The sequence below is a fragment of the Symphalangus syndactylus genome, chromosome 3 (genome assembly GCF_028878055.3).
Source record: "Symphalangus syndactylus isolate Jambi chromosome 3, NHGRI_mSymSyn1-v2.1_pri, whole genome shotgun sequence".
NCBI lineage: Eukaryota > Metazoa > Chordata > Mammalia > Primates > Hylobatidae > Symphalangus > Symphalangus syndactylus.
In genome coordinates, this window is record NC_072425.2 from 97466731 (window position 1) to 97489412 (window position 22682).

The 22682-nt window shown below is 34.0% G+C and overlaps 1 protein-coding gene across 1 annotated transcript in view; it reads left to right on the forward strand.

Annotated features, from left to right (window-relative positions):
* The window catches only part of VWDE (von Willebrand factor D and EGF domains), a 76311-nt gene that overhangs the window by 44320 nt on the left and 9309 nt on the right, over nucleotides 1–22682 (forward strand). Inside the window, 11 exon segments of the mRNA XM_063637058.1 lie at nucleotides 3348–3503; nucleotides 3624–3728; nucleotides 5190–5304; nucleotides 7364–7614; nucleotides 8548–8767; nucleotides 13160–13300; nucleotides 18689–18784; nucleotides 18868–18963; nucleotides 19976–20071; nucleotides 20634–20729; nucleotides 22361–22456. Of these exon segments, the coding sequence (XP_063493128.1) occupies nucleotides 3348–3503; nucleotides 3624–3728; nucleotides 5190–5304; nucleotides 7364–7614; nucleotides 8548–8767; nucleotides 13160–13300; nucleotides 18689–18784; nucleotides 18868–18963; nucleotides 19976–20071; nucleotides 20634–20729; nucleotides 22361–22456 (1468 nt within the window).

A 22682-nucleotide genomic window follows, 5' to 3' on the forward strand; every position in this document is an offset into this window, starting at 1 on the left:
AGCTTCCTGTTTTTCCCATTGTAACTAATAAATATGTTGTAGGGAGATACTTTCAGATTACGCAAATATATGATAGCTCTTCAAACATTTTCTTCCTAATTTTAGCATCCAACTATAATTTTTGCTTGTAGCAATTATTATTATGGTATTTCCAGTGGTGATTTTCTATTTCCATCATTTCTTCTACACATATGATTTGGAATTCTACTGAAAGGAAGAGCTGTTCTTTGTTTCCAATTTATTTATTCATTTATTTACTCATGCCAGTATAGACTAATGGAAACTTATTTCATGAATTATAACTCAATGCTATCATTCTTTATTTGGCTGTTTAAATTATTCCAGCTTTGACCACTGGGAGCTATTACAAATTGGTTCTCACATCCTTTTAACTTGCTCCCATAATTTTTTGAACAATTTATCATGTTCTGGCATCTTACGATATTCCAGACTCATATTTTTCCTAGCCCAACTCTAGAATCAACCGTTTCTCTAAAGACTGCAGTTCCATTTATCAAAGAGGGTCATTTAAAATCCAAGACTTGGGTGCAAGGTGTGCTTCTTGTTACAGGGTAGTTACTGCTTCTTGGCCCTTTTAATGGACACAGTTAGAAAATCTATGTATGTACACTTATACACACACGTAACTACCTATCTGTTTATTTATCTGTCATCTCTGTGAGTTGATACTGATAACTCCTGATTTCAGTGCAGTGCCATAAGGTTCATTCTAGCCTTCTCCTTTCCTCATTTGTAACTCTTTTCTTTACAGGTGAAAACTGGCTTTCATCATCCACAATATATTTATCTGGTTTCTCAATCTAAGTGTATATGTAAGTCAGTTTCAGAAATTCTAACCCTTTCCTCTGTGAAAAACAAATTCCTGAAACAAGGTCACAATATGAAGGCAGATAACTTTCCAAAGTGAGTTAGATTAAATATTTTCCACTCTGTTTAGAGTGGTTATCTGTTTTATTTATAATACAATTAGGTTTTAAAAATATTTGTCTTCCATTTTGAGTTTCTTCCACACTCTGGTTGATTATAGTTATTTAATCATTTGGAGGGTATATGAAATGTTATCATAGTTCTAAGAGTTGAAGCTATACAAAGGTATACACATAGAATTGTTACTTTCTTGTCATCCCTGTCATCTGCTTTCCATCACTCCTTTTCATTAAAGTGTGTTTCTACTGTCATTATTTTCTGGTTAATCCTTACTATATTTCTTTGGTACAAAAAATTGATAGCAACTCTTTTTTTAATATAAAGTGTAACATATTTTACATGCTTTTTTCTACTTTTGTATTAGTAGTTTTAAGCAAGTTTTTAGCTAGAGATTCAACCACTTAAGCATTTCTTTCACTTCCTCCCCTAAAGCAGTCAAGATTCTACAAAATCCAATTTTAAAGTTGCTGATTTATAGGATTAAATACAAGATGTTATCCAAGAAATGGATGGCACATTATGATTTAGCTCATGTCTATATTTGTAGGCTTGAACTTCCTGTTTATGCTATTCCATGCATCCCTGTCTTTTTCCTACACTATTCCCTCCATTCATGTGAATTGCACTCTCTCCACTTCTGCTCCCAGTGTTCAAATGGCAGTCTCCTTTTTTATTTTCAGGAAGAGAAGTATTTGCTTTTTTGAAGCCTTCTTTGACTGTACTAGTTACTTAGACTTAATAACTCCTTTCGTATTATATCTTATTTGAGTCTCTTTTAATGCAATAATAAAATTGTATGTTGTCTGTCATTTTCTTTGTGATCTTTTTTCACTGGTATATTTTCAGCACATAATATATACTCATGAAATATTGATGAATGAAAAGGAAATAGAACACTGTATATTCCTCATTTTGGGTAGGCCCCTTAAAACAGAAAGTTGGAAATAATCTCTATATTGCCAGTCATTGGCTGGAGCCTTCTTTCCACACAAGAAACCGAGACCCTACATTCACCTAAGTGTAGGTATCATGACTACTCTGAGAAATCATTGTCATTCTTCCTCTATAAGAGGGAAACGACTGGTAGATCTGCTAGGCTAGACTGCACACTCCCTTAAATATGGAGATTCGCAGCTCACTCTTTCAATCATCAAATCTTCAAAAACATAATTTCTATTAGCCACAGATTAGAGTGATCATGTTTTCCTTTCCTTTTCCTGCTTACCCACAATGTTGAAGCATCAGCATGCTCTATGACAAATTCTGAGTGGTTGAAAACATTTGACAGTAATACGTTTCAAAGAAAAATATAAATCTAAATTTTGACAGCAAGGTATAGCTTTTGGTTTCCTATGTAGTTACCCATACTTGGAACATTATTCTGGCTTCTCCTCTTTTGACACCAATGCATTTTCAATACTGAAAAATATACTAAAAGTGTAGCTTAAGCATGATATGTCACTGAGTTATTAAGTAGGGTGAACTAGATAGAGTTTATTTAGTTTCAAATTACTAATAAACTAACTTGAGCAAAAATATTTATTATGACGATAGTATATTTTTTAGAGAATCAAGAACAAGAAAGTAGCTGAAATCTCAAGAAAAATCTTGAACTTGAGACTTGAACACCATGAAGACTCAGTATGTGTGCATTTTTATATGGTGTGTGTGTGTGTGTGTGTGTGTGTGTGTGTGTATGTTTGTCTCAATTCGGCTTTTGTTTGTGGGCTTCATTTTCCTGTTTCACTATATACTGGCTTTCTCTCCATAGTGAAAAAATGGCCACCATCCACTCCATAGTTTTGTGTCTTGCAACTCAAGCCATCAGAGGCCAACTGACATGACATCTCCATTGGTACAAAGTTAAAATATCATGAGTATTGAAATAATGACCTAGCTTAAGTCCGCCCCTGCACCAGTCAAGCATAGTCAGGGATATTGGTCATATAGGAATATGAGAGACCCTGTGGGAACTGGGTAGGGGGCAGAAAGGACAGTTTCAAGTAGATGAGTTGATGGAAGCTTTTGCAGGAGAAATGAAGGAATTTCTGGGCAGAAAATCAATCCACTGTGTGTCATCTATATAGTCAAGTGTGTTTCCTCTTCTACAAAAGTCATTACATAGTGATCCATTGTATATGACCAATATTGGTAACTTCTTCTATTTGAACCGCCAAGAAATGCATGATTCATTGGGAGCAATTTGCATCATATTAACATATATATGTTTTTCATTATTCTGAATAAAACTCACTCCCAATGTGACTTTTGTTTCCCTGTTATATATTACATTATACTAGGCATATATTTTAAAATTTATGTTTTGATTACATGTAATTTACTAACAAAATATTTCCATAATTTAACAGAGGTTAATTGCTTTCTCACTGTGTCTTCAGTATAATAGCAGTGAATGGATGCCTGGAGAACCCATCTATACACAGACTGTTTTCCAAAATAGCAGAGCTGTTGATTGTCAGCTGCCCACTGATGTTCAGCAGTTTGATACCCTGGATCTGGTGGGTGGGAAACCAACTGGGAAGTGGCAGTTGAAGGTAAAAAATAAAAAGACATCTTCATATTTATAAACAAAGTAAACGCTTATATATAACATTTCATAATGAATTTAGAACATTTAGAACAAATCATCTCATTATAGAACTATTATGTTACAGGTATCTAATGATGGTTATAAATTCAGTAATCCCAAAATAATGGTCATATATGATGGTGCTTGCCAAGTTTGTGGTCTCTATAAAAATGACTCATGTACTATAAAGGTATGTACTTTTTTCATGTGTTTTCACATTTACATCATAGATATTTTCATTTCCTATGCTGTTGGCACATTAATTGTAGTTTTTTCACTTTTATACCAGAAAAACTAATAGAGAAAAGCCTTCCTCAAGTTTATATAAGGTAACTGAAATTGTTACTCTGCCTGCAAGGAAGAGGTTCCTACCTTTAACATTTTGAAATGGCAGATTACTTCCAAAAAATTGTAAGAGGAAGTCCAGACTAAATTATTTACTACTTCACTCCTACCTACATTGTTTTTTCAGTAGTAATAATGACTTTCCCATAAGAGATCTTAGATTACCTACTCTTCTTTGCATCAAATGACATACATTTGGCTAAAATTTGTAAAATGTATAAAGTTAGTATTTTTATGGGGAGTATTTCCTGGCAACTAAGTTTATTAGAGCATGTAAATACCTGCCACTTGATGGATTACAGAACAGCAGTGCAGCCTGAGCCGAGTTGCAGTCACAACTTCTTCTTAATCTATATCCAGCTTTCTGTATTTATCAGAAGGGCTGTCTCACATGTGAACTGCTGACTTAACAGACACTTGGACTCCTCAAAGCTGAGGTGCATACAAATAATATTTATGTACATGAAAATTTTAAAGTATTATTTTTTCTAAGTTTAAAATTTATTTTCTTGAGATTAGTCATCAGATCAAATCTCTGGTTTTGAGAAATTGTTTGATTTTTATTTTTCCCAAATATTTCATTTCCATATATCCATAAGTACTTTAAAAATATTATTATTCAAGATTTTTTTCTCCTCCTGGAGCTATTTTGCTCTTTTATGCAATTTTCCAAGTGATATTAAAGGAGATTTTGTAAAATGAGCTAAGTTTATGTCTCCTGAATAAAATTTAGTCTTCTCCCCAAGAATACTTGCTACATTTAATGTTCTTTCTGTGCTTATCAGCATCTCTTTCAAATGTTTGGTGTAATGATATCCATTATCAAGTGTGGAAATAATTATGCCAAGGATCTGGTCTAGTTGGCTGTGTTCACAGAACATAGTGGGCTGCTAGGGAAATGGAAAATAACTATAACCTAATGTGATTTTATAAATTGTGGAGGAAAAAAAGAAGTTGGTTTTATTACTTTATGAATAAAGCACTCCCAGGATGAGTTGAGCAGTGAAAAATACCAAAAGAGAGATTTTCTCCCATGTTATTTATAAATTATAAGCTATAACTTCATAAAGATAAAACTTATATGTACTTTTATTACCTCCAAATCAATCAGTTTTATAGACATTTACATATTCAGGTAATTTGTTTTCTCATATGCACTTATGATTATAAAGTATCAAAATAGATGTATGTGCTTTCTTTGGAATCATCAGTACGTATACTGCCATCCTTCTATATAGTTTTTTTTCTATATGCTAACTATAGCTGTACTTTATTGATGTTTTCTTTTTTAAAAATTTTCCATTAGGAAAATGTTTGCATTATTGAGGGACTCTGCTATGTTGAAGGAGACAAAAATCCAACCAGCCCTTGTTTGATCTGTAGACCCCAAATTTCAAGATTTACTTGGTCATTTTTAGAAAGTAAGTTATTCTTTATTAATCCAAATATTTCCTATACAAGACATTTTAAAAGTGGTTTTCAGCCAGAAGTTACATAAATGTGTTTAAGATGAATGACCTTTGTGTTTAATTTAGCATCTCTCCTAACTGCAAAATGTACTTTGAGGGTATAGGATATTTATTTTAATATTTGATTAGGAAAGCATATGTGATTTATTAATGGAAGAAATGGCAATTATTAACTCAGTTACACACAATTTCCCATGCTTAGCCTTACCTGTGTTCAGTTTTGTGAAGTTATTAACCATTTAAGCTCAAAGGCCATGGATTCAGCACCTGTTAAACAAGGTATCTGGACTTAGTAATCTACAAAGTGCCTTCCAGCACTACTGTTGTGTGATGTGATGAGTATAATATTGGGTACAGATAATTTTGAGATACTTTGTTTCAAACAATACCCCAAATTATAGTCACGTACCATATAACTTCCTCACTTTCATAAATAGAGCTCTGTTGGTTCCATCCATATAGGTGTCCAAGTTCTCTTTCTTCACGGGGAGATCAGACATTATTAGAGACAATAGGGCACAATTATTCCCTGGCCCCATGTAATTTTATTTAAGGAAGTCATACAACTTTATATTTATACAATGCTTTGTAATATCATTATAATTGTATGTGCATATTTCATTACTGTGTTTCATTACATTTGCCAGATGATTCACTGCTTAGGTTTAAGATTCACGGAATGCTGTGGGAAGACAATGGAAATTTGAGGAAAAATACAGTGCAAGAGATGAAAATACAATACAACTTCTGAATTGGTGCCTCTGTTTTTTCAATGGCTATAGTTTGACTGATTGATTCATTGTAGTCTCATAGTGTTCAAAGTCATAAATGGTCATAAAAATATCATGTCTTTTAAATCTCTCATATTGAGGATGAGGAAATTAAGATCCATAAATTAGGCTGTTTGTGTAAGGATATGCAGGGGCGGAACAGGAGCCAGAGCTACAATCTCGGGGCATTAGTGCTTTGTGGATGCAAGCAGAATTTTTGTGCTCAGTACAATGTAATGGAGCTATTTGTTCCAACTATTAAGCCAGTGGGCTGGAAAGGTAGACTTTTTTTTTAATACAAGACAATATAAAAAGAGATTTTCAGTTGTTTCATGAGTGTAAAGGGAACTCTGCCTGTCCTCTAAAATAGCCACTTTTTTTTTTTTTTGAGACAGAATCTTACTCTGTCTCCCAGGCTGGAGCTCAGTGGTGCGATCTCAGCTCACTGCAAGCTCCACCTCCAGGGTTCAAGCAATTCTCCTGCTTCAGCCTCCCGAGTAGCTGGGATTACAGGTACCCACCACCCTGCCTGCTAATTTGTATTTTTAGTAGAGACAGGGTTTCACCGTGTTGGCCAGGCTGGTCTGGGACTCTTGACCTCAAGTGATCCGCCCACCTTGGCCTTCCAAAGTGCTGGGATTACAGGTGTGAGCCACCATGCCCATCCTGAAATAGTCTCTTTTTTAGTGTGTGTACTCAGCCACTGGAAGAACCTCTGAGGAGCAGAAGATAAGTATGACTAATGGCTTCCACATATTATAGCTGGGGAGGCAAGTACAGCGAGAAACGTTCAAAGCAGCCAAAGAAACGGAGCAGTCATGGGCAGTGAGGGAGGAGTAGAGACAGGGAGTAGAGGGAGAAAATGAGGCTTAAACAGAGTGCAAAGGATTCACAGTCAGAGAGAGAGAGAGTAGTGAGGCAGTCAACACCAAGAAGTAAGACAGAAGAGGCACAGCACCCAGTGTGGACAGTGCATGTGTATTTATATATTCTGTGCTGTATCCAAAGTGCTTTCATACTTTCATAATAATGCCTGAGGTCTTGCACCTGTCAGTTACTTTCACATGTCTAAGAATGGAATTGAACTTACTCAGAATGTTGAAAAAAAAATGAAAGCAGCTAATAGACCTTTTAGCAGAGTTCAGTCTTCAACAAAATGCATATCTCTGTGGGAGCTCTCAGAAGTACACTTCATTCCTTTTTCTACACGGGTATAAAGTTAAGTGTTTTCTCTATCACAGACAACCAGCCCCCAGTGATTCAAGCATTGCAAGACAAATTACAGACATTTTATGGTGAAAACTTTGAGTATCAGTTCATGGCCTTCGATCCAGAAGGTTCTGATATCCATTTTACGCTGGACTCTGGTCCTGAAGGGGCAAGTGTTTCCTCTGCAGGGCTTTTTATGTGGAAAACAGAGTTACTAACTCCCCAACAATTTACTCTATGCCTTAATGATGACTGCGATGCTGAAACTAGAGTCACGATTGAGGTAATCTTTATAATTACATAAGTGTCACTGGATTCTTTCGCAATTTTAACAACTTTATTTGAATTTAAAATACAAGCCATATTCTAGTTGTAAAGAGCAACAAAGTTATTAAACGTTGTATGGAAAATTAAAATGCCAAAACTTTGACTATTCTTTGTAAGAATTTAAAACTTTAGAGAGAGTCTCAAGCCCAGAAGCACAGATCTGAATTAATAATTTCTATACTGTTTTATTCGGCACTTCACTATGGCAAGACTAAAGAACTCCTTCAGCTCCACCTTCATGAAAGATGTGTGATTAATCTAAGATTGATAATTATACCCTCTTCCATCAAGTGAAAGGACCTGAGATGTTGAACTAGAAATCAAGATTATAAATACAACTTGAGATAAATAATTGGCAACTATAATTCCTTTCATTATTGACTTTTGGTTATGTCAGTCATGAGCACTTAATACTTACAAACCCTGTATGTGTCCTTTGTTCATTTGAAACTTGGAACACACTTTTACACTGAAGTAATATTGTGAAGAGCAGCTGCGTTCTATGCCATATTAACCCAGTAACTCGGGAGATCATTTGCTCTCTAGATTTGTGAATAACCCAGGTGATTAACTGCTTTCCACTTTAATGATTTTTTTTAAGTTGTTCTACTTGCATGACAGAAATTGATCATCTTGTAACTTTTTTTTTTTTTTGGAAAAGTTATCCTTATTATTATATTGTGGTTATGCACCTGGGAGTGGGCATAATTGCCTTATTAAACTATCTTTAATACAATTTTATATTACATTTGTGTGTGTGTATATATATCAAATATAAGTGATTTGGTCATACTTGTACATAAACACACATGCCTGTCATGATTTCTGGGACATAAACTGAGGATAATTTTATTGAAAAATAAGACATTTCCTTTTTTTTCTTTTGTAGGTGACTGTGAAGTCTTGTGATTGCTTGAATGGTGGATCATGTGTGTCTGATAGGAACTTTTCTCCTGGGAGTGGAGTGTACCTGTGTGTCTGCTTGCCTGGCTTCCATGGCAGCCTTTGTGAAGTGGACATTAGTGGGTGCCAATCCAACCCTTGTGGTCTTGGCAGCTGTATTAGTGGTTTTCACAGTTATTCCTGTGATTGTCCACCTGAGCTCAAAGGTAAGATTTTGCTCCTCATAACAAATTAGAAAGAAAAGCTCCTTGAAAAACACATCTACAGATTACTCAAGCAAATGTGTGGTCGTAAAGATTTTAGTACACATCTTTACAATTTTAATAAAAGTTATTACAAATATAATTACTATCCATATCCCTTGTTTTTGTAAATTGTAAGTTCCATACACTATTACAGTTTTGATAATTTTTATAACTGTTATAGCAATGTAGGAACCTGTTTTGCAGGTCCCTAAACATTCTTACCTATATTTGGTAGGGAGAAGTGTATTAAAATGTATTACTTTTAAGATATAATATGGAAAAATAAAGCAATTATACCAGAGAAAATACAAAAGTTATCACTTAAGAGAGGTTTTACTGATAATTCATTGACTTAGAAATATCATGGTAAAAAGTTGAAATCAAATGAAATGTTAGCATATTTACTAACTCATTAATTGTCCTAAAATGTGTGATCACAGAAATAAATATATGACTGCCAACCTTTAATTTCCCACGGCTTTTTAAAAACTCATATGAATATTTTCTTTATGTTTAATGAATGTAAATATTAAATAAGTAAATATATAGTTAATAAGTTGATATTTTTCTTGAAGACACCTATTTTAACAATACAATAGAACTGAGCAGAGTATTTATGTGTCTTCTAATTTTCTTTGGCATTTTTTCTTTTTTTGAGATGGAGTTTCGCTTTGTCACCCAGGCTGGAGTGCAGTGGCGCAATCTCAGCTCACTGCAAGCTCTGCCTCCTGGGTTCACGCCATTCTCCTGCCTCAGCCTCCCGAGTAGCTGGGACTACATACAGGCGCCTGCCATCATGCCCGGCTAATTTTTTTGGTATTTTTAGTAGAGATGGGGTTTCACCATGTTGGCCAGGATGGTCTCAATCTCCTGACCTCATGATCCGCCCGTCTCAGCCTCCCAAAGTACTGAGATTATAGGTGTGAGCCACTGCGCCCAACCTCTTCAGCATTTTAAAACAAAAATTTTATCATTTGGAACTATGAATATAGATCTCTTTTCTACTCCACTGTAGACTATATTTGAAATAATTCAAATGTTGATTGCCTCACATATTTTAGTATAATAAGAGCTACCATCCATATATGACTGAATTTACTCATTTAGATGAGTTGTTAAGCATTTCAAAGAGCACCACATCAACTCAAAAACATTTATTAAGGACAGACTGACTTTCCTAACACAAACAATTTTCATGAATTTTCATAACTAGTCTAAACAATTTGTCCTTAAGCTAAACAGACAACCATCCTAAATAACTTTTAAAAATTACTGACTTTTTAAACAAAGTTCAAATTACTACTGTAATATAAAACTTTTTGCCTTAAATATTAATGGAATTCTTAACTTATTTACAATATAATCGCATGTACTTGAAAGGTCTGGGTTAATATTAAATTGAATGTAATTAGTGACTTTATATTTGATTATACAGTAAGTTTTAAAAACAGCATACTTCTATCCTCATTATTCATAGCAGCTCTTTTGGGGTTAGAAGGACAGACATAAAAAGTAGGAGTTATATAATAAGCCAATTGGACATACGATGTTTTTCAAATTAAATAATTTGAGCTCTTGATCTATATTTTGTACAGGCAAAAATTGCCAGGAAGATGTTGATGAGTGTGACTCCAAGCCTTGCTTTGAGGGAGTAGAATGCCTGAATACGTTTGGTTCCTATCATTGTGGTTCATGTCCAAAAGGATTTTATGGGGATGGAAAAATATGCCATGGTAAGAGTTCCTATTTTCTGCTATGAGATTGTTTATGCTGCATTTAATTATTTTTTAATAGCATAATTTCTGTTTTTGACTCATGTATTTATTCAGTGTCAATGCATTAAGTGTCATGCATTGAACTAGATACAAAGGATGCAAAAATATATAAGACGTGTTCTCTGACTTAATAGGTAGAGTGTAACAGCAGGGAATATGACTAGTAGTTACAGAGTACAATAAAGTGTTCTGTGTCTTTTGATAGAAATCACAAAAGGGCTAGTAGGAATACTACACAGGGAATCTTATCTACCTGGACAAATAATGAAAAACTTTTAAAAAAGGAAGTGACTAGATTATACTATAGACATGAGAACTGAATCTGATAGATCAAGAGAGAGAAAGGCATTCCAGGCAAAACCAACAGCAGGAGCAAAGGGACAGAAGCAGGTAACATCACAGCACTCCTTGGGCAGCCACAGTGAATAGTTCAGCGTGCCTGGAATATAGGAAGAAAGGGGAGCTGCTACAAGAGTTGGAGCTAGAGAGGTAAGCAGTAGCAAGACCACGTAAAAACCATGGAGACTCCCTTAAAATTTTGAAGTGGGAGAGAAACATGATACAGTTTACCTGTGAGATAGTTTAAGGAGTAGTGTGTAGGATGGACCACTTGTGGGTAAGGAACTATGTAAATCTGAAGGTGAGAAGAAGAGTTAAGAAAATATTTCAAATACATAGGAAAAAAGATGAAGATATACTAACCTAAGATGAGGTAATGATGAAAGGGATACTAAAGACCCAAGTTGATTGTACTTGGTCAGTGATTGGGATTAGCATCAGAGAAAGAGATTCATTAAGTTTTAAGTGTTTGATTTTAGTGAATGCGTGCGTAGAATCTGCATTTGCATTGCTATGGATGGAACTGCGTCGCCCCAAAATGTATATGTTGAAGCCCTAACTCCCATTGTGGCTATATTTGGAGAAAGGAAGTAATTAAGGTTAAATGAGGTTATAAGGGTGGAGCCCTGATCCCATAGAATTGGTATCCTTATATGAAGAGACACCAGAGAGCTTGTGATGTATGGACAGATCAAGAAAGTGGCCGTCTTCAAGCCAGGAAGAGAGCCTTCACCAAAAACTCAATCAGCCAGTTTGATCACTTTGATCTTGGATCATTGAGCCTCCAGAATGGCAAGATAATTTCTGTTGTTTAGGCCTCCCAGTCTGTGGTATTTTGTTATGGCAGCTCAAGCTGACTAAGACACACAAGCAACATAATGGAAGAACAGGTTGTTGTGGAGGGGAATTATAATGAATTCAGTCCAGATTCACAGAAACTAGGGTTACTATGGAATATCCATGTGAACTCAGAAAGGAAGATTAAGTTGAAAATATAATTCTTAGAATCATCAGCTATGTCATAGAATTGTCCAGGGAAAACCCTTAGATTTAGAGGAAAGTGGATAAAAAAAATTGGTGGGCATCAACATTTTAAAAGATTAAAAAAGAAAAAACTAAGTTATAGAAGACAGTGTTGAAGATCCATACCTTGGGTTTAATTAAGTGAATGGGACCCTCTTTGATGACAATTATGTACTAAGGAAGCAGCATCATCTTGTGCTTCAAATTGGGCTGAGCCTGCCTAGCCCACAGATATGAGCAATACAGTATAGGATGGTAAGGGGAATTCTCTACTTCTGCTTCTCACATTTACTCCTGATATCCCATCCCTAATATTCACATCTTCCATTCTAATAAGTGATCCAGCAGTTTTCTTTCCCAAACAGGCCTGTTTCTTCAATAAAAACTTCATTCAGTGGCATTTAAGAGAAAAACAAGTGGAAACAAATCCCCTTACACATGAGTGACTAAATATGTTTCTTAACATTGTCAGAGTCATTTGTGTATTGTAGGAAGGGGCTTATTAATACAAAAGGATTTTTGGTTGTTGATGGTATTTTCTTAGTTTTATGATAGGTACCAGAGTCAATGAATATCAACATGAATAAAGCACAGTTATTCTTGAGGTTATTGCTAACTAGTGGGGCACATAAGAATCAATAGCATGAAGGGCAAAGTTCTGTGGGAGAACCCAAATGGACAAAATTGATTGGGTGGGTGAATGCAACTGAAGGAAGGTACATTAGCTTGGGCTGCCATAACAGATTGGGGGGCTTAAACAACAGAAATTTATTTTCTCGCAGTTCTGAATGCTATAAGTTCAAGATTAAGGTGCGAGTAAGTTGATTTGTGGTGAGATATCTCTGGTTTGCAGATTGGCAACGTTCTCACCAGGCCTTTCCTGCATGTGTGGTATCTCTTCCTCATTTTGTAAGGACACCAGTCCTATTGGATTAGGGTGCCACTCTTATGATCTCATTTAATCTTATTTACCCCCTTAAAGACCCTGTCTCCAAACACGTTCATGTTTAGGAGTAGGGATTTAACAGACGAATTTTAGGGGGACATAATTCAGTCCATACCAGAAAAGTGTGCAGAAGAGATGACATTTAAGGGAGTTATTTAGTCTAATTTGCAGAGTTTAATCCAAGTGGCATTTGTATTGTATGTTCTTATTTGTGGTGTTTGGTTGTCTAATGGTTTAAGTCTAATCTGTTTTCCTTGTTCTCATTTACAGTTGAAACACAGTTTTTAAATAAATTTACCACACAAACTGTGATTCTCACAAGATCTGATAAAAGTGTAAATAAGGAAGAGGATGATAAAAATGCCCAAGGGAGAAAGAGGCATGTTAAGCCAACAAGCGGAAATGCCCTCAGTAAGTAATGGTCATAGTTAAAATCTAATGACAAGTAATTGCTCTTATTTGTTTTCTAGAAGACCAGCATATTTATTCCTCAGGTATTTTTATTTTTAGAAAGATCACCTAAAGGTTATATAATGTGGTTTAAAATTTATCCTTTCTCTTGCTAATCTATTCAATCATCTGGCTTATATTTTAGAAAAAAATGCATTCATGTCCTCTAATGAACAAAGCATCATTTAAAGTGATTTCGGAGAAGCTTATGGTTGGAAGTGACTACTTCAAACTTATATTTTATAAATCCGTGGAAATTGGTCATCCAGTATCTGCTCAAACCCTAAAAGTGATAAGAAGTTCACTATTTCACAAGGCCTTTCCTGTGTCATAGTGCTTTCTTAATAGCCCTCATTTGGTTCAATCATTCTGTGATTGTCTTCATAAAGTTCTTGTACATTTCACATTGGCTTTCTTTATGCCTTTGCATTCTGTAATATCAACTGTTATTGTGAATGGGATATCTCTCAAGATATTTTTGATTCCTGGAACATAGGAAATGTGTCTTGATTTTCATATTATTCCAGTGTTGTCACCTTACTGAATATTCTGGTGTACACTATGGTTTATAGTGGATTCTCTTTCTTGATTTTATTGGCAGACAGTAATTGTTTTTTGCAAATAAGGAGTTTTGTCTGCTATTCTTATTTACTTTCTTGTCTTAATAGTGAGATTTAATTTATACTTATAATGTGCCAGCACTAGGCAGACATTTTTGTATCTTACCTCATTCAATCCTCATAATAGCTATTTACAGTAACTGTTATTACTTCTATTTTACAGATGATTAAACAGAAACATAGAGGGCTTAAGTAATGTGTTCAGATTATGGAGTTTTAAATTACAGGAGAGAGAGTTGAGCCTGAGCAATCTAACTGAAGAGACCAGGGTCTCAAACTTATGCTCTCATTGTAGTGTAGTGTACCTCTAGTACAAAGCTTGTAGGGAAGGGAGAGCTTTGTTAATGGTATGGGAATTCTTCTCATGTTTCACTATGATATCACTGTAGTTCTGCTAGATACCCTTTATCCAATTAATGAATTTTCCTTTTATTAGTTGCTTTTTCAGAATTCCTAGTTTTAAATCAGGAGTGGGTTTTAAATGTTATCAAATGCTTTTTCAGCATCATTTATTAGTTGCTATAATTGCAGTTAACAAAGTTTCCTTAGACTAATTTTCTCACAATATTTAAAATCAGTAATTAATGCATATTATATTTCAACATCATTTTATATTTTCCATATTATGTTTTTATGCAATTATATCATATAATTATATTAATAGGTACAAGTCTAATCCTGATATTTTTCCATAAATGCACTACCTTTGATCTAGTAGTATTTCATTTAAATTTTTATATGTCACAAATATATTGACTATATGATTATGCCACTTTAATAAGGTGTTTATAACACTTTTCATCTCTTTTTGTGCATTGCAGCTGTTTTGAAAATACCCTTTCCTTAATTATTTGGTAAAATTTTTCATTAGATTATCTGTCCTAGCATTATTTTGGGGAGTAATTTTAGATTGTTTTTCTATTTCCGTCAATGTTTGTGCCTCCTCTTGAGTCAATTTCATCATTTTTATTTTGCCAGAAAATCATTTGTCACATTTAGATTTCAAATTATTGTATACAATTACATGCAGTATTCTTGTATAATTTAAAATTGTCTTCTTATATATAGCTATTTCACTTTTCCCATCTCCAAAGTTGTTTAGTTATATCTTTCCACTGTTATGGTTTTTTATTTTTCCTAGATAGAAATTGCCGAAGGTTATCTATTTATTTGTTTTTTTTTTCAAATAATCATTTAGATTTGTTTTTGTGCTAATTGCTATCCTTTTGCTTGCCTTTTTTATTGATTTGTAGGAGTACTTTATATATTCTGGCCACCTCATATATTCTGATCTTATACATAATAGGTACTTGAAATTATTGTGTTTATCTCTGTGGTTTGCCTTTATCTGTGTTGTCTTTTTATATGAAAGCATGAAGATTTTATGTAATCAAATAAATATATTTTTAAATCTTTTATTTATAGCATCTGTTGAAGGATCTCTCAAAGTTTAAGTTATAAATATGAACTCATTCTCTTTTAGAACATTTATTATTTTATATTTTACATTTAGTTTTTAATTCATTTGAAATTTGTTATTTTATTATATGAAGCAGAGGTTCAATACTTTTTTCTTCCAGATGAATAGCAATTATGTAGTATCATTTATAAAATAAGCCACATTGAATTTAAATATCATATATTTTATTTAAAGTCCCTTATATGTTGAGATATATTTCTGAGCTTTCTGTTATGTTATTATTTTCTAATAGTCTTTTGTATGCCAATAATACATTGTTTTGATTAGTGTGGCTTTATACTACATTTTAATATCTGTAAAGCCTATATCTTCTCATGATTCTTATATTTTGTAATTTTCATGATATCTCTGATATATTCCTTCATAGGAACATTGAATTTCAAAAACGTACTTTACTAGCATCCATTTGCTAACATACGCTCTTTTCTTACTTTCTTCAATGGTAATTTTTGCAGTCTGGAGTTTCAGTTCTTCTCTGCTTCTTTCTCCAATTCTGACAATAAAAACTCTCCTTAAGGAGAAGGTTCACTTAAAACAATTTGGTTCTGGAAGGAGTCCCCTCTGTGTACAGAGGCTCAGGGGAGGGGACACTGACTTGGCCCAGATCATCTAAAGCAGTTCTCCTGGGGATTGCTACTCCAGGACACTTTTGCTGTATTTTTTGACACTTAACTGTGCTTACCTCACTGCCCTTATTTATGTTTGGGGCTATATTTGGTGCACTCTTGTTTCTATTAGTCTGAACCCGTATGCTTTTTATGTTTCACAAAGTCCTCACATTTTTCAAAAATCTTTCATTGCACTTGTTGCCAACTATGTTAAGGATTATTTTTGTTGTTTTTGGTTCATTTTCTTCTATCTTTTTCTGGTTTTGATTTGATTTGGCTTGGTTTTCTATGTTTTTATATTTTAAGACCTTTGAGAAGAGCTTTGCATGAAGACAGTGCAAAATCAAATCCTAAATTTGCAATAGAAAGCATAACAAGAAAACGTATCTAATCACTGCTTAAAATGTGTTCATACTCTAAAACCCATTAGATTTTTTCATACCAAAGAAGTAAAAATGTGCAATAAGGAAATGAAGTATTTTGGCAGGTAAAATAAATAATGATCCCCCCCCAAGAAAATGTGTAAAAATGTTTTAATTTCTAGTTGAGCAATCAAGAAAGATGGGGACATAAAATCTCATTTTATCACATTGGTAAAATTATTAGAGCTGTGGTTCTTTGCCTCTCGTATAAAATAGCGTTTATATAATTTCCCAATTTTTGCTTATACATTTAGTTCCTGTCTTCTTTATAGGGAAAATTACTTACTCTTCTGTGTTTCTGTAGGTTTCATTTTATATTTGTCACTCTTGTGGTAGTTCTCAATGATTGTTTCATAGTGAATGGCTCACATGTCTCTATCCTTGACAATATTCTAAGTTGCTCAGGGATAGGGACTGTGCTTTCCTTTGTTTTGAGGCTCGTGTGTATGAGGTGATCAACAGGTGTTTGTTAGCCATTTCAAAATCTTAATAAAATAAATTATTGTAATTTGACTTTTATACTATTTAATATTCTGGGTTATCTTGTATACCCCAAAAGACTATAAGCTCCTTGAAGGCAGAAACAGTGTCATGATTTCTTATTAGTACACAGCTCCTACTACAGTGTTAGACATGTGTAGATACTAAATGAGGGAATGAATTACTTAACGTAAAATATTTCAGGTAGAGAAGACTATAAATGCTATTGACTAACATTTTTTATTTTTTGGTTGTGTAGGTATACATTTTCAGCCACCATCAACAGAATATTCACTAATTGGTACAAGATTTACTCCCACTCCCACTACTATCAAAAAGTTGTTGAGCACAACTAACAGCATCTCCCGCTCATCACTGAAATTAATTACAGCCCAAATGGGTAACTCAATAAAAGCTATTTCCCATCAGATATCAGATTTTGAACATGTGGATCGTAGCCTCAGTACAAATCTCAGTCTGGGTGAGTTGGAAGTTTCTGTGAAGAACAGTAGCTCTTTAAGCATGAACCCAAACAGCACCCGTGGCAAATCAAAGGATGATATCCAGAACACCATCCAAACAGAGACGGGAGGGTATAATTCTCAAATTAGCAGGTCTTCCCAAGGTTACACACAGTATGAAGATGAGTTTGTGTCATCTATTACAAAAGCAATCACTATTTTGCCAGAAAAGTTTGGGTCAACCAAAATATCACCTTGTGCTGGCTCTCTTTGTTTTTTTGGTGTTTCCTGTGTGCCAAGCTCAGATGGTCACTTCAAATGTGGACGCTGCCCTTTTGGGTATTATGGAGACGGTATCAATTGCGGAGGTAGTATGAAACTCTTCAGAAGATACAAAGAAAATTATCTAATTCAAGTTTAAGTTATTAAAAATATATGCTTTTCTATATACTAATTTCTATTTATTCTGCTGAGTTCACTTATTTCCATTTATTTTATGTATTGATCATTTATACTGTATTCTCATCACATTTTGAAAGAACAAAAGTGGGTTTTCTGAGTTATTTATTAAAATCATGTTAATATTATAGAGTATTACAACTATATAATATATATTACAAATATATTTGAGTACTTTCTGTGTTCCAGGGTCTGTGGAAACATTTTGTATCAACTGTGTCATATAATCCACATGGACCCCACAAATTGGGTATTATTTTTCCCATTATACAGATGAGAAAACAGAGCTTTGGAGTGCCCACTGAATTTCCCAGCATTAATCAGCTAAGCAGATAAAAGATGTCAATATAGATCTGATTAACATTGTGGTCTGTATTCTTTTCAGCTCACAGTGGGCATTTAGCACTTCAAATACTAATTCTGGCATATTTGCTTATTTGCATGAACTAGGTTTCTCTATAATCTTTCCAACTCTTTTGAGATTATAGCAAGTTATGTATCACTTTAATTTTAAAGGCATTGTTTCTATCTTCTCATAATTATTAACATTGTTTTCTCTGATGAAAATCAACTTTTTGGCTTTGACAACATAGAAGCTGTCTCGTGTTACTGTTTTGCTTTGTTTGTGTTTTGGCTTGTTTGTGACTAAACTTAAGCAAGAGAGTTGTTGGAGTATTCTTATGTTCTCAGTATTATCTAGAGGGACTATTAGTTAACTATTCAAATTTCAGAGACTTTTGCTTCTATTATAACTAAGTCTGTGGGCAATATGTATGTTCTGTTTTAGCAATCAACCTTTTTCTCTTTGATTTTTTTTAGCCATTTGTAGATATCCATGTGGGAAAAGTAGGGAGTGTGTTGCCCCAAACATCTGCAAATGTAAACCTGGTTACATTGGTTCTAACTGCCAAACTGGTAGGTAACATCATTCATTAGTTAGCATGATAAATTATATTTGGTAATTGCTATGTCTAAAACTTGGGCTTTACTTTATACAGCTGTTTGTGACCCTGATTGTAAAAACCATGGAAAATGTATTAAGCCTAACATTTGTCAATGTCTTCCAGGACATGGTGGAGCAACCTGTGATGAAGGTGATAATTCAAATTAAAAATCAAATATAAGGCCTAAAATATAGCATAATTTTCTTTAAAAATCATTTTACAAGACAATTCAAGTTTACTGTGTATATACTAAAATATTCTTATCAAAGCTGGTATAGGACTCTACATTTTAAAATACTTATCAAATATAATCTATTCAAAGATACTGAAGAATTAAGTTTCTGAAATCAGAGATTCAAGGAGCAATAGCTTATTTGTTATTGGTAAAATTATCCTCTGAAATGATTTGAGGTTTAGTTATAAGGTACTATATATCTACAAATATAGCTTCAAGCAAAGACAGCTATTGAATGATCTACCAAATATGGTTCAAATAAAGTGTTAAATGCCAAATAACTAGAAAATGTAAAGTAGTAAGAAGAAACCTAAAAAGTGAATTTTTAAAAATACATCTGTAGCCATGTAATTGCATTGCTTTGGTTTAAATCTTAAGCAGAAAATTTATGAAATAGCATTCCTAAAGTGGTGATACTTTAAAGAAATAAATTGTTTATTTAAAAATAATATGTGAAAAGATAGTTTGGTAGATGGTGCATATAATTATGAATAAGCTGAGAGCCATGTTAAATGTTTTTATGGCAAGGCAAGCTACAAATTAACAAATTAAAGTAAATTTAGGGTGAACTAACAGAAACATTCAATATAAATAGCATATGAAAATAACTATGCAACTATAGAAAAGCTCTATTTGTAAGGCAGGAATATGTAAGTTCAAATCTCACTTTTCAGAAGAAGGCCAAGGTCCTATATTTCCTTCCAGTTAACAAAAAGTTTTATTAATCAAAGCATGCTGTTGATTTGTAAGTGTTTCCAGTGTGAATTAATATAGTCAGTCCCACAGAACTAAATTTTGTAGTAAAAGAGAACTTAATGTATTACAAATTGCTCTTACAACAAGATTTTATTGTGACAGTGCTTTATAAATATAAACTGACTTTTTAAAAATTAAGAACTGACTTAATAACATAATCTGTTTCTGCAGAACATTGTAACCCACCTTGTCAACATGGTGGCACATGCTTGGCTGGGAATCTCTGCACTTGTCCTTATGGTTTTGTAGGACCAAGGTGTGAAACAAGTAAGCAAAGGTCTCCTGCTGTCTGATATAATGAAACTGCTTCTTTGAATAGTTGACGGCCTTAGTGCTACATGAAATGAACCCAAACTCTACGTAAAGAACACACATTGATGACTGATGACAACAGTTACCATCTTGCATAGCACTGGTATCAACCACAGTGGCCAGTACTAAGATATGATGCTATTCATGGTCTTTCTTTGAGAAAACAGGAATTCAAATTTGTTAAATTGCATATAAATTTCTTTTTAAATTTATGTCTATGATTGCTTTCATCAATAACTAATAATTTTCCCAAATAGCCAAGTCTTGTTTACCACTTGGCTCAATGGTTTTCTATTTTTTCCCTCTCTATTAACCAAAAATAAAATAAAATAAAATAAAATAACTGAATATGAGAAATAGAAAGCATTTTAAACTCGAATATAAATTGTATTTTATCTTTCTCGGTAATCTTATTAATTAGCAGATGTGATTGGCAATTATGAGCTAGCTAGATAATAACCAACAATATGACTACTCCAAGCCTAATCTTTCTTTTCTCTTTATTCTGTGCTCTCAGTGGTTTGTAACAGGCACTGTGAAAATGGAGGCCAGTGTCTTACACCAGATATTTGCCAGTGCAAACCTGGCTGGTATGGACCCACCTGTAGTACAGGTAAAATTGGAAATATTTTCAAAGAACATGTCAATTAAAAGTTAAAATATGCCAATATCCTGAAGATGTGCACCTAAGAAACATAAAACTGACCTGACAAGACAGGTATGAAGTTGTTATTTCAGACAGATTTTTAAAACTCTTTCATCCTCATTCCCTTTGTTTTTGTGTTGAACCACATGGTGTCTTACAGCTTTACTGTTATCTTATCCAACCAATACTTTGTTTGCTTTTATATTTCCCTCATTCACCTACCTTGTGGTGAAGAGAAGCGTGTTGAACCTTCTAGGTTTCTTTTAAGTTTTTCATCCAATAGAAACATCCTATTTCATTAAATATCTAAGCAATTCTGAATTAACTGGATACCCTTCATGTTATTCCATTTATTTATCATACTATTAGGCTTTTTTGTTTTTTTTTTCTTTTAGACAGATTCTCACTCTGTCGCCCAGGCTGGAGTGCAGAGGTGCGATCTTGGCTCACTGTAACCTCCGCCTCCCAGGTTCAAGTGATTCTCCTGCCTCGGCCTCCCAAGGAGCTGGGATTACAGGAGCATGCCACCATGCCTAGCTAATTTTTGTATTTTTAGTAGAGACGGGGTTTCACCATGTTGGTCAGACAGGTCTCGAACTCCTGACCTCGTGATCCGCCCACCTCAGCCTCCCAAAGTGCTGGGATTACAGGCGTGAGCCACTGCGCCTGGCGTAAGCTTGTTTCTTTGGCAGCAATGTTTGCAATTATCTATGTTTGATCTAATTCATTATAATCTAATGACTTTTTCTCAATGAAAGTGTAATTCAATGTTTATAGCTGGCCAATAATTTGTGAAGCCTGATGCAAATGGAAACAAGGCTGCATTTGATTTTTGCCCTGATTTCAAGTCGCATATTGTTAGTGACAGAGACATGGGATACAATTATGAAAAAGATTATGATAGAAGTTGAGCTATGATAAGTCATGTTATTGAAACACAGTTCCTTAGAAGCAGAGAAGGAAGAAATTAATTTTGGCAAGTGGAGTGAGGAAGAAAATAGTATTTGTAGTAGATGTTGGTGAATGGGTAGGATCTAGGGTGAAAAATAAAATTGGGGATGTCTTTCAAAGCAAAACAAAAATAAAGAAGCAAAAACAATGAATGTTTTCCAGTGTGCTAGGACTTGAGTGCAGTGTTCTCATTTTAATTGGGAAGGTGATAAAGAGGTATGCATGGCTACATGTATTTGAGCAGATTACAAACCATCCTGTTAACACTGTTGAATTGAATTGTCTTCTCTTAACTTGCAATCATTTCTTCTAGCTTACTGATGGCATTCTGAATTGTAATCATAGCCTCTACATTCTTGATAGAGCAGGAGCACTGTCATCTTGGACAAACACCACACTTTAAATTCCAGCTCCCTTTCTAGCTTTTCTAAGCTTAGTGTTATTTGTAAACTTAACATACTTTCAAAGCGATTATCCAGTAATTTCATTCCTCTTCTGTTTGGCAAAGTCTAATTAATTATACATTACGGGTTTTACTTGCAGTAAAAATAAAATATTTCATTATGCACCATTTTGTACTTCTGTACAGCTTTCATTTTTTAACTAATAAAACTTTTATGGTCTCTTTTCCTCCTGCTGTTTATTAGCTTTGTGTGACCCTGTTTGCCTCAATGGTGGTTCGTGTAACAAGCCAAACACTTGCCTCTGTCCAGATGGATTCTTTGGGGAACAGTGTCAGAATGGTAATTATTCTTTCTTTGTATGTAAAAAGGGCAAATGGAAAGTTAGATATCAACAGAGCTCTGACTAAACATGAGACAAGTTTCAAAGGGAAAGATGCGATCTTTTCCCCAGAATTCTTGTGATGTTTCAAGTATGCCCACCAAATTACTAGCTTACAAAAATATATCAAAGTTATTATGTAAAATGGTTATATTTACTCAAAATATTGAAGCTCATACCTTGGCA